The sequence below is a fragment of the Euleptes europaea genome, chromosome 3, assembly GCF_029931775.1.
Source record: "Euleptes europaea isolate rEulEur1 chromosome 3, rEulEur1.hap1, whole genome shotgun sequence".
Taxonomy (NCBI): Eukaryota; Metazoa; Chordata; class Lepidosauria; order Squamata; family Sphaerodactylidae; genus Euleptes; species Euleptes europaea.
Genome location: NC_079314.1, coordinates 32245694 through 32262508, shown reverse-complemented (window position 1 = coordinate 32262508; position 16815 = coordinate 32245694). Strand labels below are relative to the sequence as shown.

Below are 16815 nucleotides of genomic sequence, written 5' to 3'. Positions count from 1 at the left end.
CATAGTCCTGTGAATGAGACAAAAAGATGTCCCATTTAGTCTTTAGTAATTCCCCTGTTGGTTTCAGCATGCTTCTTTTTGGGGCCCAGTTTACTATCCTGTGTTTTGTTCCACTTCTTGATCTTAAAACCAGATGCAGATTTCATCTTTTGTGTGTTAGCCCCTGCCACCTCTTCTTTTGAAAGTTAACTTCCCTCCCTTTCTGGGTTTTTTTTTTTTTTTTTTTAGGTTTAGCATTCCTTTCTCGCGAAGCTGTTTGCGCTTCCAGGTGTGTGTTGCATTGTGGGCTGTAGGGAGCCAGCCTGTGGGAGCGGCCGGTGGGGAGGCACACTTGTGCTTGTGACCCAGCGACCTCCCTGTAAGTCCAGCTTCCACCATGTTTCACCATTCATTTGGCACAGCCTCCTGTTCAGATGAGCAGATCAGCTTCCCCATTTTTCTGGGGTTTGCTTCTGTTTTCTTTGCCCCCCCCCCCCCCATTGGAGGTGATGATTCCATCACAGTGGCTTTTGGCATTTGGTGGGGCTAGCAGAAAGAAAATGAAGCGGATGTCTGTGGGGACCGCAACTCAGATCTTGGACAACTATTGAGCCGGAATTGGCCACCTCTATCCGGATATTTCTCTGCTCTTGCTCTTTCAAGGGAACCTTCAGAACATTTTTAACAGGTGTGGTACAAATAGCCTATATCCAGATCTGTTGTACATATCTTTTGTATCCAATAGAAACAAACATAAACTTGATGGCACGTTTGGCTCTTTCTTTCTTCCTTCCACTTTGAACAGTGAGGTTGAACATGAATGGAGTTAGCTATTCCTAGCCTCCATCCCAATTACTACAGACATTTGGACTGGGCTTTGCACTGTTTGTATTGTTTTCCTGTGTGCTCTTTGAGATAAACGGATGCATCTTGAATTGGCCGACTTTAATTGGGCTTTGAAAAATTACAAGTGTGTGTAAAAGGCTGAGATATACTACTTGATTTTTTGAGAATCAAAGTGGTGGTGTGCCACTTAGAGGGATTGGCAGAATTCTTCAGCTTCAGAACCAGATCATTGGGTCGTGGTTCAAGTCGGCTCTTGGGATTTTTTCCAGCCTGGACTGGTTTAAGCATATGCTGAAATACAGGGTGATACCTTGGTATTTATACTGCAATATAAATTAAACTAATGTTGTATATTTATTTCTGGTACCTTTTTTTTTAATACCACCCTTCCCCCAGGCATTTCAGGGTCAAATGCATGGGTTGTCCTCATTTTATCTTCACAACAAACCGGTGAGGTAAGCTACGTTAAAAAAAAAAGTGGCTGATCCAATGTCCTGCAGCGAGCTTCATGGCCTAGCAGGGGTTTGAACTTCGACGCCCCTGCCTTTTCATCATGGTACCACTCTTGACTTGTCTCTGAACACAACAGGCTTCCATTCCAGTCACGCTTTATTGAGACTATCCTTCCAGTTCCTGAAACAGCTAGCTGTGAAAGCATATAGTGGTTTTGTGTTACATAAGTCCAGAGGCCCCTTTGGTGTACAGAATTCATTTATGGTGTACATTGGCTTCAGATTGATTCCCCCCCCTCCTCCACCACCATGTATCTTGATGCTGTTCAGGGCTTAGCCCTGCTGCTAAACAGATTCCAGGGATGAGTCCTATGCAAAGGCAAGAAAATTAAATCAAAAGATTTTCCATCTAGACATTAGAAGAATTTTCTAACCGTTAGAGCAGTTCCTCAGTGGAACAGGTTTCCTCAGTAGTTCCTGGAACAGGCTTCCTGGAGAGCGATTCAAAACAGATAAAAGGAAATATTTTTTCACACAACGCATAGTTAAATTGTGGAACTCCCTGCCCCAGGATGTGGTGATGCTGCCAGCTTGGAGGGCTTTAAGAGGGGAGTGGACATATTCATGGAGGAGAGGGGTATTCATGGCTGTTAGTTAGAATGGATATTAGTCATGCTGCATACCTATTCTCTCTAGTATCAGAGGAGCATGCCTATTATCTTAGGTGCTGTGGAACACAGGCAGGATGGTGCTGCTGCAGTCGTCTTGTTTGGGGGCTTCCTAGAGGCACCTGGTTGGCCACTGTGTGAACAGACTGCTGGACTTGATGGACCTTGGTCTGATCCAGTAGGGCCTTTCTTATGTTCGGTAGGTGGTAAGCGCTCCTTCCCTGAAGGTTTTTAAAAAGAGGCTAGATGGCAATCTGTCAGCAATGCTGATTCTATGATCTTAGGCAGATGAGAGGGAAGGCATCTTGGCCATCTTCTAGGCATGGAGTAGGGGGTCACTGGGGGTGTAGGGGGGAGGTTGTGGGTTTCCTGCATTGTGCAGAGGGTTGGACTAGATGACCCTGGTGGTCCCTTCCAATTTATGATTCTATGAAGTACTAGTCAGAACCCCTGGTACCTTAACCAGGTTGGGCCTTGGAGCCAGGAATCTCATAGTGGTTGCTGTGTGACATGGATCTCCCATCCGGTAGTTCGCTGGCTGCTGCACGCCAGCTCCTGCCTTCCCATGACAATCCAGGAGAATATCTGCGTTCAGCTTTTTCAAAACTTTTAATTTCATCGGATTATCCTCTGCACTGTTAAGCTGATAGCCTCATTTGTGGTGTCCTTCATAGTCCACATTCAATTCCTAGGATAGAACAGATTTGGTAATGAGGGTGTGTGTGTGGGGGGGTTGGGGTTTTTTTTTTTGTTACTCAGAAGTAGCTGTCATTAAGGAAAAGATTGGGGACCCCAGTGTGCAACATAACACCCTCTTCCTTCTAGTTTGTAATTAAGCATTTTACTAGGAAGGGGATAGAAGTTGCATCAGCCTTCTTTTATGTCAAGCAGAGTAGGGGCAAGACCATTTTCCCCACCCCATTTATATCCTACCTTCAGTCCTGGAGTTCTAGGTAGGGTAGATGGGGTTCCCCAGGAAGCCTTCCACCCAAAGTTGGCCTAGCTTCAGCTCTAGGGTGGTGCGTGGGATATTCTCAGCCATGCCCTGGTGAGTCCTTCCCTGTAGGGATGAAACATAACTTGAGGGAGGCTGATGCCAATAAATCAACCGGAAAAGGGCAGCTCTAGTACAGGTCCTAACTCGCCCAGAAGTTGTTCGGGGAGCTGGCATGCTTCTGCTCCCCAAAATAAAGCTTTGAGTTATTCAAATCACAACCGCCTAACAGTGCATTCCTAAGGAGAGTTACTCCAGTCTAAACCCATTGAAATGAACGGCCTTAGACTGGAGTAACTCTCTTTAGGAATGCACTGTAAGAGTTGCGCCGGGTGCTTTCAGGTGGGGTGTCCCAGCTCAAGATTTGGATTGCAAAGTACCCATGTCTTGAGTTGCTCTGAATTGCTACGGAAGGTTAATGTAAGCACTTGGTGCTAAAACGAAGCTCGGGCTAAGGAATCTCGTTCTGTTCTGTGGCGTCTAGTTTTGGATCTGGCTCCCGCGGACGCGTTTCGTTTTTAGCAGCAATTTCACAAAGCAGGACAGGGAGGGGAGGGGGCATGAAGGGGGTGGTCCCCGTTGCAGCGCCGCAGTCTTGGTGCACGAGAGAGACCGCCGTTAAGAAGCCTGTGGAGGGAGGGGGTGGCAGACCTAGGCGCGGCTGCACTCTGCACGTGCCCGGAGGCCCTGTAGACTGAGATCTCAGCTCGGGGTTGCAACGAAAAGCGGGGGGGGGCTGCAGAGGGCCCCCAGGAGCTCAGCAAAGGGCGGGCGGTGCGGATGGTCTAGCGCCGCTGCCGGTCCAAAGATATCCCCCCCCCCCATTGACCTAGCAACAGCCGCGGGGAAGGCGCTCCGCTAAGGTAAAGCCGGGCTTCGCATGTGCAGGCGGGTGGCGTCTTTGCACCGGGGCCTCCGTCCGCACAGAGGTCAGTCTGGCCCGCCCGGGTCGGCCTCCGACTGCCCTCTCTGGATCCGCCGGCCTGGGTGGGGAGGGGGGCTTTCTGGTTTGGACCGCGGAGAGGGGGTGGGGGCTTGGGGATGGGTAGTGGAGCTGCCTCCTTTTAGGCTTCCCTGTGCGAAAACAGGCGGGCATGGGGGGGGGGCTTGCATCGATGCTCCCCAAGAGAGCCAGCTGCAGCCCCCCCCCAGCTTAGCGTGCGTCAAATGACCCCCCCTTCTCTTTGTGTCTCGTTGGATGGGAGGTGTTGCCTTGGATTGGCCCCTCTCTGGATGCACATTTTCTCCATCTGAATTCTCCAAACTCTGCATGGGGGGCTTATTGTTCAGTTTTGAGAATTTGGATGGGGGAAATGTGCATCTAGAGAGGGGCCAACCCAAGGCAACACCTCCCACGCATAAATGGCCGTTGTTTCTTTATAGGATGCTAAGACAAGCCAAAGGCTCTTCAGCTAAGAAGTAGTTATATTAGCGTGGGAGGGGGGGGTTTGGTCTGTTAAATTGTTTTTAAAGGGCTGCTCCTTAGATTTTTAACAGGGGCGTTTTCCTGATATGCCGGAGCGAAAGCCGAAAGGGTTCATCTTTATGCATGGGGATTTTGCCTTGGATTTGCAGCTGCCTAGATGCATAGTTTCTCCATCCGAATTCTCAAAACTCTGCATGCGGGCTTACTGTTGAATTTTGAGAATTTGGACGGGGGGAAATGTGCATCTAGAGCACTGGTTCCCAACCAGGGGTCTGTGGACCCCCAGGGGTCCGCGAGAACTAAATTAAGGTCCGCAAAACAAAGTTATAAACCCATAATAAATTAATATTTTCAATTAAAAGTTCTCTATTATAAAAATATATATTCAAATATTATTCTAAGTTTAATGTTTAACTAACAGTTATGATTAAAGTTTATTTTCAAATTCTCAGCATTTTTATTTTGAACCTTGGGGTCCCTGCACCGAACAAAAAAGTCCTAGTGGTCCCTGGTCAAAAAAGGTTGGGAACCACTGATCTAGAGGGTGGCAAATCCAAGGCAAAACCTCCCATGCATAAATGGCCCTTGCGGCACTTTAAAGACCAGCTGGTTTTTGTGGCAGATGCTGTCAAGGGCTGGAGCCTACCACCAGCAGCAGCATGAAGTGGTGTCTGAGGGCAGAAGATATACGTTGCTGGCAGAAAAGTCACCGTTCTTCAAGAAAGGAGCTTTTAAAGGAGAACCCAGAAAAAATATGGTTAAATTAGAATTAGTCAACAGCATTAATGGTTATTAATTATGATAACTGGGGACCCAGGGACCCTTTTCTTAACAGAGATGAGCTTTCTTAACCACAAGAGGTGTAAAATTATTTGCTGTAACCAGGTAGGCCCTGTTATATCCCTGATTACAGCTGTTGCCAGTAGTCGCTGTATTTTTGGTATAGTTTTGCATAGAAATGCCCCAGACTTAGGCCTCTTGTTTTGGAGTCTTTTAGTCCCACTCTTTGTAATTTCTTCCCCTCTGCATTTTTGTATACCTGCTGCCCTGTGAAGTCACTTCATGCATCCGATTAAGCGGGCTCTGACCCATAGAAGCTTCTGCCACAATCCACCTGTTTGTCTGTAAGATGCTGCAAGACTACTTTTCCTCCCTTTTTTGCAAATTCGACGATTCTTTGGCCGTGTAGTAGAACGCTGGACTTCTTTTAACTAGGGCTCAGCAGCTAGAGGCTGAAGGCAGCCTTTGAGGGGAAGAGGGATCGGAGGAATGTGATGCATCTAAAGACAGGGCAGCTGAGAGGGCCACAGAGAGTGTTCCAGCGGCAATAAGATACGGTCCGTGGACAGGGGAGACCAATGGGGCCTTGTCTGTCGCCTTCCATGCCCTCAACCCAATGCCCCTCCTTGAATACGGATCCTGAATAACTGATGGGAGGAGTAGAAGAGGGGAATCTTAGTAAATCTCTTCTAAACCAGGAAAACTCCGGGCTATGTCATTTCTGCAGATAATTTCTTGTGAAAATGAGGGGTGTTACCTTTGTTTGTTTTGATTTTTATCCTGCCCTCAATCCCCAGCAAAGGCCGGGTTCAGGGCGGTGAACAACATAATACTTAATACATAAAATGCAGTAAAATACACTAAAATCACAATATAAAAATAAAACAATTTAACCACCCCGTAAAATCATCGTGTTGAAATCATAAACAGATGGCGCTCATTTTTGAGGCATAGGGACCACTGTAGGGCCCGAAAAACGGGACCCCCAAATTTTAGTTGAACCCATTTCCAGGAACCCGGGGCAGGGGGGGTAGATATTGCTGAACTACAAAATCAGCAGGCAGTTGTGGCTCTGGCAGGACTGTACCACATCAGCGTGGCCATCCAGGTCAGGGTTCCACCAGTTTAGAGTGTTTTCATTTTTGTAGGGTATGTGTGCACTTGTAATTAGAAAGGCAAAAAACTAATTCTGTGCACTCAAGAGCCCAGCTGAATTGGTTTAAAGGCTCCTTTAGCCCGGTATCCTGTTTCTGCAGAGCCCCTGAGCAACCAAGCAGCCCTCCCCTGTAGTTTGCCCTTCAGCTTTTAGTACTTGAAGATATATTGCCTCTTTATGTGGAGGGTCCACAGCATCATGGCTAAATGCTTTGTTCTTTATTTCTTTTGAAGTATTGCCCCCCATCACCACCACCCCAAGGCCTTCCTGTGGGTAGCTGAGGGACGTGACCGGTTGAGAGATGGAAGAGAAGAAGAAGAAGAGGAGCCCCAAGGCCCACCTGGCTCAGCCAATGCCCTCCAGCGCTTTGCGCAAGCTGCCGGTCCCTGCCAGCAAGAGCACTTCCTTCTCCCTGGGGATGCCTCACCTCCCATCACCGAAGCAAAGATCCAAGTTCAAGAGGTCTGTTCAGGACTAGGGCAGATCTGAATGGTTTCCTTGGTGTAGAGTGTTTTAACCTGGAACCCGTTGGGTAGGGTTAGATTTATGTCCAGTAGCATCTTAAAGACCGACCACATTTCCAAGGTTTAAGTTTTCAAGAGCCAAAGCTCTCTTTGCTGGGTACGTCAGATAGGTTGCCTATTAGCAAGCTCCCAGAACAGAAAGATGTAAAGTCGGGGGGGGGGGATGTGGTTTTTTTTGGGGGGGGGCTCTTCTCTGGTTTTAGCTCAAACATGTTTTGCCCTTATGCTGATTTTAAAAGAGCTTTCCGTGAGAAAAAAGCACTTTGCCTATGCTTAGCTGTTCTGTCCTTAAACCATTTTTTATAAAAGCTGGATCCCTTCACAAAGGGAGGACCCTCTGCACATGCTTAGGGGCGCTCAGCTTAAGGTGCCCAGGTATGAGGCCTTTTTAAAAGAAAAATATTTGGCAATTTTTTATAGCAGCTCTGATAAAAAAGGTTGTTTGGGGATTCTGTGAAAATGTTATGTTAAATGCCCTGAGGATCTCTTAGATTGTGTTGAAGTGTTTTGATAATGGTGTATTGAAGAGCAGTTCCCTCCACCCCAGCATCTGAGGCCAAGATACCAGCCTGGACAGAGATGACCCTGTGATGAAGTACACCTGGATAATTTTACAGACCTCTATCATGTGTCCCCTTAACCACCTTCTTTCCAAGCTAAAAAGCCCTAAGCGTTTTAACCGCTCCTCATAGGGCAGTTGCTCTAGTCCCCTGATCATTTTGGTTGCTCTTTTCTGCACCTTTTCAAGCTATGCAACATCCTTTTTTAGTCCTGGTAACCAGAACTGTACACAGTATTCCAAGTGTGGTCTCACCATGGATTTGTACAAGGGCAGTATGATAGCAGCAGACACGTGTAGAAGATGAAGCTCTTCAGCCCAGGCCGCATGAGGCCACCCCATCATTTGGGCTGTTTCAGTCGCTCCCTGTAAGGAGACCAGGCTGAACCCCAGGAAGATTCTTGGCCACTGCCTTCTACATGTACCTTCTCAGCTGACCCTGTAGCATGAGGAAGCAGATTGCACTGCCCCCCCCCCCCCGCACCATGCCTCCTTGGAACGGAAAGGGGAAGTGAGGCTGCTTGCCGTCTCCCAGGCTGGGTTTGCCTCTTATTGTCCTTTGTGTCTGTTGCAGAGCGAACAAAGAGAAGCCCCGAGCCCCCCAGCCTGCAGGCAGCACGGGGACCACGGTAGCTGCCCCTCTGCAGCACTCTTTCCTGACGGACGTCTCGGATGTGTACGAAATGGAGGGAGGGCTCTTGAACCTGCTGAATGACTTCCATTCTGGGAAGCTGCAGGCTTTCGGTAAGTCCCGCGCCATCAGAAGGGTGTGCAGAACTGATGGCTCTCCTGGCCGGTGGGCTGTAATTGGCAAAGCATGGGGTTGGGATCAGGGAGGCTTCGGTTCGAATCCCTGTTCAGCTCACTTGGGAGCTATGGATTGGTCTTTTTCTTCATCTCACAGGGTTGTTGCGAGGGTAAAACGAGGCAACTTCGATGTGTGCCGGTCACAGCTCACGGAAACCCAAAAAGTTAGGTGGAATCTGTTCTGGGTGTTCCGACGCCAACTCTGGCCACTTGTTGGGTGGCCTCGGGTAACTTACTGTCTGTCATCTGTAGCTCAGCTCACAGGACTGCGTGGTTAAAAAAAACTGGTTGGCAGCTGGCTCAGCGCAGATGGGAGGAAGTGGGCAGAATCCCCAGCCACGAGACGTGTAGACAGCCTTCAGAGTGGATGGCTTTAAAAACAGACTGGCCGAATATGTTGGGGAGCTCTGAGCCTTGCTAGCTAACCAGAACCCTCCATGTTCAGACGGAGTAGCCTCTGAGAGCCAGCAGCTGAGAGGGGGCACTGAGAGGCAGACAAAGGCAGATTGTCTGCCTCTCAGTGCCCCCTCTCAGCTGCTGGCTCTCAGAGGCTACTCCGTCTGAACGTGGAGGGTTCTGGTTAGATAGCAAGGTTCTGGTTAGCTAGCAGTGTCCTGTTTACGGGCTTCCTGGGGGGATCTGGCTGACTGCTTTTGCAAAGAGAACCATAAGCACACAGGAAAGGCTATGCTGGATCTGACCAAGGTCCATCAAGTCCACACAGTGGCCAACCAGGTGTCTCTAGGAAGCCCACAAACAAGACGACTTCAGCAGCAGAGTCCTGCCTGTGTTCCAAAGCACCTAGTACAATAGGCATGCTCCTCTGATCCTGGAGAGAATAGGCATGCATCATGACTAGTATCCATTTTGACTAGTAGCCATGAATACCCCCCTCCTCCATGAACATGTCCACTTCCCTCTTAAAGCCTTCCAAGTTGGCAGAAAGGTGGCCTTTAGTCTCAACCAGCAGAGCTTTTGGGATGTCCTTAAAGACAAGGGCATGTGGCAGCCCATCCAGAGCCCTTTTTTGGGACAGAGTAGGAAAGAAAGCAAAATAAATATCAAGCTTTAGCGGGAAGGTTACCAGCACTGGAGGGGACATGATTCAGGGAGGGGCCATGGCTCAGTGGTAGAGCATCTGCTTGGTATGTAGAATGTCCCAGGTTCAATCTCCGGCATCTCCAGTTAAAAGGATCAGATAGTAGGTGATGTGAGAGTCTGGAGAGCTGCTGCCAGTCTGAGTAAATGAGTACTGACCTTAATGGATGAAGGGTTTGATTTAGTATAAGATAGCTTCATGTGTTCATTGGAGGGGGGTGGCTATCCCCAATAACTTACCTGTTTTTCACATTTGTATCTTTCCTTTCACTCTAAGGAGCTTAGGATGGCTTATGTGAGTTCTTTCCCCCATGTTTCCCCCATCAACAACCCTGCCGAGTAGGATAGATCCGAGTTCACTCTCTAAGCTTTATGGATGAGCAAGGATTTGAACCGAGGACACTCCAATCCCAGACCAGTCTTCTAGCCCCAATCTCATGTGATGAGGTCTATTGAATTTCTGGTCAAATTGCTGTTCATCTGCTAAAGCGACTATAAAACCCATCGCTGGTCATCTGTTCAACGCGTGGGTTTTGAAACTGACCTCAGTTTATAGCATGCCTGCTACCTCTGCTTTACTGAATGGCAGAAAACATTTTTTTAACACTTAAGCAAAATTGATATTTCAAATCAGTGAACTGGGGGCAAAAGGGTCTAAGGGGAGGGGTTGTGGCTCAGTGGTAGAGCATCTGCTTGGCATGCAGAAGGTCCCAGGTTCAATCCCCGGCCTCTCCAGTTAAAGGGACTAGGCAAGTAGGTGACGTGAAAGACCCCTGCCTGAGACCCTGGAGAGCCACTTCCGGTCTGAGTAGACCGTACTGACTTTGATGGACCAAGGGTCTGATTCAGTAGAAGGCAGCTCCATGTGTGTTCATATGTCACCACTGGGAATTGCGTTTCCCACCAGGATTATACTCTGCCTGTGAGGGAAGCAGAGTTGGAGGTTTGTTTTGGTATCTCTTGGAGACTGCACAGGGTAACGCCCATGTTTCCCTTCCGGACTGGCACAGGAAAGGAATGTTCCTTCGAACAATTAGAGCACGTTCGGGAGATGCAGGAGAAGTTGGCCCGTCTGCACTTCAGCTTGGATGTCTACGTGGAGGAGCTCTCTGAGGACCAGAAGAAAACTGTGGCCGACAGGAATCTGGATCAGCTACTGACAAACGTAAGAGCTGCAGAGGATCTCAGTCCTTCCTTTTTTGCCTGTTCTTCTTTCTCCCATCCTCTCCTTCAGCTTGAAATTGAGTCACAAGTTTTACCCAAGGCGTTCTAGAAATCTGTATAACCAATTGACCTGAAATATTTGAGATTTAAACAGTCAATCTCCCCAAGCAGTTAGAATGTTTGTGTGTATTCCGTGACGCTGAGAAGTCAGCTTTGTGGAGGGTTTACATAGGCCAGTCATAGCTCTCTCAGAACTCTTTCAGCCCACGCGGAGGCAGGCAAAAGCGTCTCTTGCCTTAAAACCCTGCGAGGTTTCAATAAGTCAGCTATGACTTCACGGCACTATCCACCACCATATGTGCAAATGATTGATCAACCACCCACCGAGATCTTGAGGAGAGGCTTTGCTCTGAGTGCCTCTAGCAGAGGCCAGGTTAGTGCCTTGTGGAGTAAAGCCTTCCCTCTCCCAGTGTGGTGTCATTTGTAAAGCTTTCTTCCTAGAGAGCCTGTTCCAGGTCCACTTCTTTGGTTAAGCCCTATGAGAGCCAACGTGGTGTAGTGGTTAAGAGCGGTGGTTTGGAGTGGTGGATTCCGATCTGGAGAACCGGGTTTGATTCCCCACTCCTCCACATGAGCGGCGGAGGCTAATCTGGTGGGCTGGATTTGTTTCCCCACTCCTACACATGAAGCCAGCTGGGTGACCTTGGGCTAGTCACAGCTCTCTTCGAGCTCTCAGCCCCACTTACCTCGCAGGGTGTCTGTTGTGGGGAGGGGAGGGGAAGGTGATTGAAAGCCGGTTTGATTCTTCCTTCAGTGGTAAAGTAAGTTGGCATATAAAAACCAACTCTTCTACCTTTCCCCCCCCACACCAAGTTTTAAAGCTAGCTAAACGACATAATTTTTACACCCCACCCTGTGACATGTGGTTCTTTGCCTGTGGAAACTTGTTTTCTTTTCGCCCCTGAATCTTCTTTCTTTGGTGCTATAGCCTGGAGTGTCCTTGAGCTTGCCTCGCACTTGTTTCCATCTGCACAGTTGCCTCTTCCCAATCCTTGGTGCTGGAGGCCTCTGGTGTCTTGGCTTAGAGTCGCCAACCTTCAGGTGGGGCCTGGATTTCTCCCCAAATTACAACTGATCTCTAGACTACAGAGATCAGTTGCCCTGGAGAAAATGGCAGCTTTGAAGGATGGATTTTATGGCATTACTTACCCAGCGAGCTCCTCTCCCCTCCCCAAACTCTGCATTTTTGCCAGGCTTGGCCCCCAAATCTCTCCCCACCCACAGCTGGCAACCCTCACTTGGCCAGTTTTAAAGCTGCTTGCCTTTGTTGATGGTTTTCTTCTTTCCCTTTGCAGTTGGAAGAGCTCAGCAACTCCATGTATCCTTCCTATGGGGGCTGAAGGGGGGCAGTTGGTGCTGCAAAGGGGGGAGCAGGACTGGGGTCGTGGAGTGGACGGGTCATTCTTCTCGAGAGGAAAGGACGTTGTGTCTCTGTGGTGGACTGAGGTCAAACTATACATGAGGCTGGAATTCTGTGACTGCAGGTATGAACACATGAAGCTGCCTTATACTGAATCAGACCCTTGGTCCATCAAAGTCAATATTGTCTACACAGACCAGCAGCAGCTCTCCAGGGACTCAGGCAGGGGTCTTTTACATCACCCAGCTGCCTAGTCCCTTTAACTGGAGATGTCAGGGATTGAACCTGGGACCGTCTGCATGCCAAGCAGATGCTCTACCACTGAGCCACAGCCCCTCCCGTATCTATTCTGATGCTAAAATGCAGTCAGTTGATCATGGATTGGGACTACAGCATTGGGACGGGAGGCGTGTCGATTCCCCACTGGCTGCTTTAAGCGCACTAGGGGGAAGGGAGCATCTTCCTTGCACCCGTGCAGAATTTAAAGGATCTGGGTGGGGGCATTTCTGACTGGGGAAACAGTGCAGAGGGAAAATACCTCCCCCCCCCCCCGCCCAGCACCATGATCCAAGTCTATATTTTCCTCCACACACACACTTGGCTGCTTCTCAGGATCAAAGAACACCTCTGGAGTTCCAATTGCAGGCCTACAGCATTAAGTCTAGTTGGACCCATTGGGTCTCATTGGGAACTTCTTTGAACATTGTGACATGAGAACAGGAGCTGTGAGCCAGAAGGTCTTCCCCACCGCCCTTCAAATCTCCCCTTTACCATGAACTCATCAGGCGGCCTTAGGCAAATGCTCTCCCTTGGTCTCACTCCCACCCCATCAGCAGTATGAGGATAATTTGGCTGATCTACCTTACAGGGTTGTTGGAAGGATTATTATTAATAATATGGAATGCAAGATTTACCAGAGAAATTTGCGAATGCTTAGAAGATACTCTCTAAATGTTGGTTATTAAATACAGTCAACTAGCAGAATCTGTACTAGGGCAGATAGGATATGAATGGAGGGGAAGGCTTGCATTTTGCCAGGATCTATTGCATGTAAACACACACACAAACTTCAGAAATCCCATTCCAGAGGATACCTGGCAACACACAGCCCTGAGGCACACTGTGCTGGGGGTCCTCTCTTGCTAACTCCCCCCATTTGAATGGCAGCCATTCACTTGTGGGAAAAAGTACTGGGGTACCTTTGCAGATGCTGTTAGGGTGGGGGCTATACCTGCTCCCTTTCCTCCAGTCACCCCAGTCTACTGATTATCAAACCTGCACCTGTCTACGTGCCTCTTCCTGGCTTTTGTCCATTGGTCATACTAGAATGTGACAGAATGTAGGGGACTGGTTGTGTGCCTACATAACACTGTAAAGCACAAGAAGAAGAGTTGGTTTTTATATGCCGACTTTCTCTACCACTTAAGAAAGAATCAAATTGGCTTACAATCACCTTCCCTTCCCCTCCCCACAACAGACACCTTGTGAGGTAGGTGGGGCTGAGAGAACTTTAAGAGCTGTGACTAGCCCAAGGTCACCCAGCTGGCTTCACGTGGAGGAGTGAGGAAACAAATCCAGTTCACCAGATTAGTGTCCGCCGCTCATGTGGAGGAGTGGGGAATCAAACCTGGTTCTCCAGATTAAAGTCCACCACTCCAAACCACTGCTCTTAACCACTACACCATGCTGGCTTAGAAAGAGGGCTGTCTCCTTTTTACGAAGAGGTGACTTTGCTCTTACTGCTTCCTCTGTCAGTGAGTATAGTACAGGAATGACGCATTTAAGCTGGTAACTGGAGTAACTGTTTATACAGATGTGGCCTCTGCCTGGAGAACTGTTGGGGAGGGGACAAGATCTTGGCTCCTCCGTTTTCACTTAATACACTACCTCAGCCAAAAGCTGCACTTGGCAGAAAACCCTGACCTGGAAGATGCCTCCACAGCCTAGAGGAAGCGAAGCAGCAGCCCGAGTCGTCTCTCGAGCAGAGTGGGAACCCTTGGCAGAGGAACAGCAGGCCTGAGAGAGGAAAGACACTCGCACTGGAGTCCGCCTCCGAATGACTCGGGGAAAGAAGGCTGAAATCAGTTAGCTCTATCTAGGGGGAAACAGGGATCGGGGCCTGGGTTCAAACCACCTGCGGAAAAGTCAAGCACAGAAGTAGCCAACTCCTGGAGAATGAAACGGGGCAAGTGCCAATGGAAGAAAGTCCAGAGGAATCTGCTCTGCTGCGCCCCGGGATTGTGCCCTGGATACCTTTGTGACATTGTAGGAGACCTTGGTGGGGGGGAGTGCTGTCATTGGGCCATGCGGTGCTTCAGCTTCTAGTGGGCCAGCCCCCCATCTCGTGGGGAGTTTAGCATGAGTTTCAGGCTGCTTTCACACACGTTGGATCATGCACTTTCAACGCCACGTATAAATCGTTTGCAACTGGGTTTTCCTACAGGCAAATACAGTTGCTAAAAGCGCATTGAAAGTGCATGTCAGGATCGTGGGGTTGGTAAACATAGTTAGGCCTCAAGCACTTATTTCCCAAGTAAAAAAATAACTCTTTTTAAAATCCAAACAAAACAACATTCTTTAATATTTAACGGCAACTTGATAAGAACAATAGAAACCTTAAGAACCGTTCTTGCTAATTTCAAACGTACAGTATTCTGAGGCTTTTCTGCCCGCATTCTCAGGGGGAGGGGGATCTCCCCTTCCCTGCACTCCAAAGTAGCAGCTCCCTTCGTGGACTCCTTTGAGACTGGCTGTAGTCAGGCTGCTGGGGCCAAGCTGTCTCTACAGCTATTCTGCCCTCCCTGGTCTACATCATCCTCAGCTCTTCAGGCACCTTCCATGATCTAAGGGATTTCTCTGCTGTAGCTATTTATAGATTTTGGCTCTGTCTTTGGAAGTCCTCCAGAACTCTTCCTCTGAGTCTCCCTTCTGAGTTTTTGGTCTGAGAGGTCAGCCTACTGATAGATTGAAGGGGGATTGAAACCTCTCCCTTTTGATTGGCTGTTATCCAAGTCTGCTAAAAGGGCCAATCAGATGGCTACATTGTCCCTGCTGGCTGGCTCTTTTCTTATCCAGCTAAGGATTGATACCACAGCTTAATTTTGCAAGCCCTTAATTTGCATGATTGTTATGTTTTCCCTTACACAACCAGACATTAAATTCATTCTAATACACATACTTGGCTATTTACAACTACGACTATACACATGGGGTTTTTGATTTCCTCACAGTGCACGATCCAACATGTGTGAAAGTCACCTCAGTGTGGGTTGAAAGCTACCCACAAGAACAACCACCCTGTCCGCTGCTAACAGTGCATTCCTAAGGAGAGTTACTCCAGTCTAAACCCATTCATTTCAATGGGCTTAAACTGGAGTAACTCTCCTTAGGAATGCGCTGTAAGTGAACTCTCAAGGAATTTAAGCATACAATTAATAAAAAATTGTGGTGTTTCTGTTGTAACCTCTGCCATTTGGCTACGACCCCCCCCCCCCGGGCTCCCTTTTTATTGAGGCTGCAGTCCCCAGCACGCAATCTTGACTTCTTTTGTGCAACCTTGTTTGTGATTTGGTTAATAGGAAACAAACCAACAACAACAGCAGAGGGTTTGCATTGAAGTAGAAAATTCAGTGATGTGGCGTGATAAGAGTTTAAACGGGCGGCACTTCTGTGTGGACAGAAGCCCTCATGAACACATGAAGCTGCCTTATACTGAATCAGACCCTGGGTCCATCCAAGTCAGTATTATCTACTCAGACCGGCAGCAGCTCTCCAGGGTCTCAGGCAGAGGTCTTCCACATCACCTACTTGCCTAGTCCCTTTGCCGGGGATTGAACCTGGGACCTTCTGCATGCCAAGCAGATGCTCTACCACTGAGCCACGGCCTCTCCCTTGAGCTCTCCAAGTGCTTCTGCATCAATGCTGTTAATCCATCTGCAAAGTGACCAAATGTGACCTGCTATGTGACAACAGGCTGGGTGATTTGGCGAGTGCTCCCAAGGAATCCTCTGAAGACTGGGATTGCGGGAAGGTAACTCGGGTTGAAGCACAGCTTTTGGGGCCTCTTCCAGCAGTCCCCCCCACAAGGCTGTCAGTAGATAATCTAGAGTGTTGAAGTACATGCAGTAGTTTCAAGTGGGTAGATCAGTCAGTCTGCGGTAGAAGAGCAAGATTCGAGTCCAGTAGCAACTTGGAGACCAATAAGATTTTCAGGGTATGAGCTGTTGGGAATCCCTTTGACCCTCGAAAGCGTATACTTGCTAAAGCTTATACCCTGGAAATCTCATTGGTCTTGAAGGTACTACTGGATTCAAATCCTGCTCTAAGTACAAGGAATATCCGTGCAATAAATTGGTATATAGTTTAGTGTGTATCATTATCAAATACTAAACCCGTTAATAATAATGAATGCTGATTCATGGAGTAGGCAAACAGGCTTCCTAGCTGCCTCTGTAAGCCACTGCTCAGAAGGTCAAAGGTCAGGCAGGCACAGCCTTGGTTGTCCATTGGGCAATAAGAACCAATAGATTGAGGGCCCTCAGTTTTGTGGGGCCTGGGGCAGTTTAACCTCTCTTGGACCCTGGTAATTCAATGGTCTCCTAAAATTGATTACATCTCTTGAAAATTATTCCCCCTCCTTGTTTAAAAGCCATTGGTATCAACTCATTAGAACCATTTAAATAAAAAGATGTTGATCTGGTGTTGCCCGTTTCATTTTGATTTATCTTCCAGGATTGGTAACTGGGAAGTTTTGTGGGTTCTTTCCGTTTCCCCCAGGACTCTTTCAGGAGAAGCATGAGTGAGACAGAGATCTTGCAGACCTGGCAGCATGGAACTTGGCTCAGCCAAGATAACAGGAGAAGCTGGGTATGTTAAAAGCAGGCACAGCATGCCAAGGAACACAGGCAGGACAGTGCTGCTGCAGTCGTCTTGTTTGGGGGCT

General features: G+C 48.4%; 2 protein-coding genes across 2 annotated transcripts in view; both read left to right on the top strand.

The window, feature by feature from the left end:
* Positions 1-16815, top strand: part of EIF3I (eukaryotic translation initiation factor 3 subunit I) — a 130200-nt gene that overhangs the window by 71895 nt on the left and 41490 nt on the right. The gene's annotated exons all lie outside the window — the stretch shown is intronic.
* Positions 6567-13900, top strand: CCDC28B (coiled-coil domain containing 28B). Its single transcript, XM_056847055.1, has 5 exons — positions 6567-6763; positions 7959-8128; positions 10300-10454; positions 11809-11831; positions 13766-13900. Exons 1-5 carry the CDS (start codon positions 6603-6605, stop codon positions 13818-13820), a joined length of 564 nt encoding a protein of 187 aa, XP_056703033.1. The 5' UTR covers positions 6567-6602; the 3' UTR covers positions 13821-13900.

Bases quoted from the DNA above. Each gene is read 5' to 3' on its own strand.
- CCDC28B (XM_056847055.1), top strand. From the start codon at position 6,603: ATGGAAGAGAAGAAGAAGAAGAGGAGCCCCAAGGCCCACCTGGCTCAG. The intron at 8,129-10,299 runs GTAAGTCCCGCG...GGACTGGCACAG, and splicing joins TGGGAAGCTGCAGGCTTTCG to GAAAGGAATGTTCCTTCGAA. The intron at 10,455-11,808 runs GTAAGAGCTGCA...TTCCCTTTGCAG, and splicing joins TGGATCAGCTACTGACAAAC to TTGGAAGAGCTCAGCAACTC.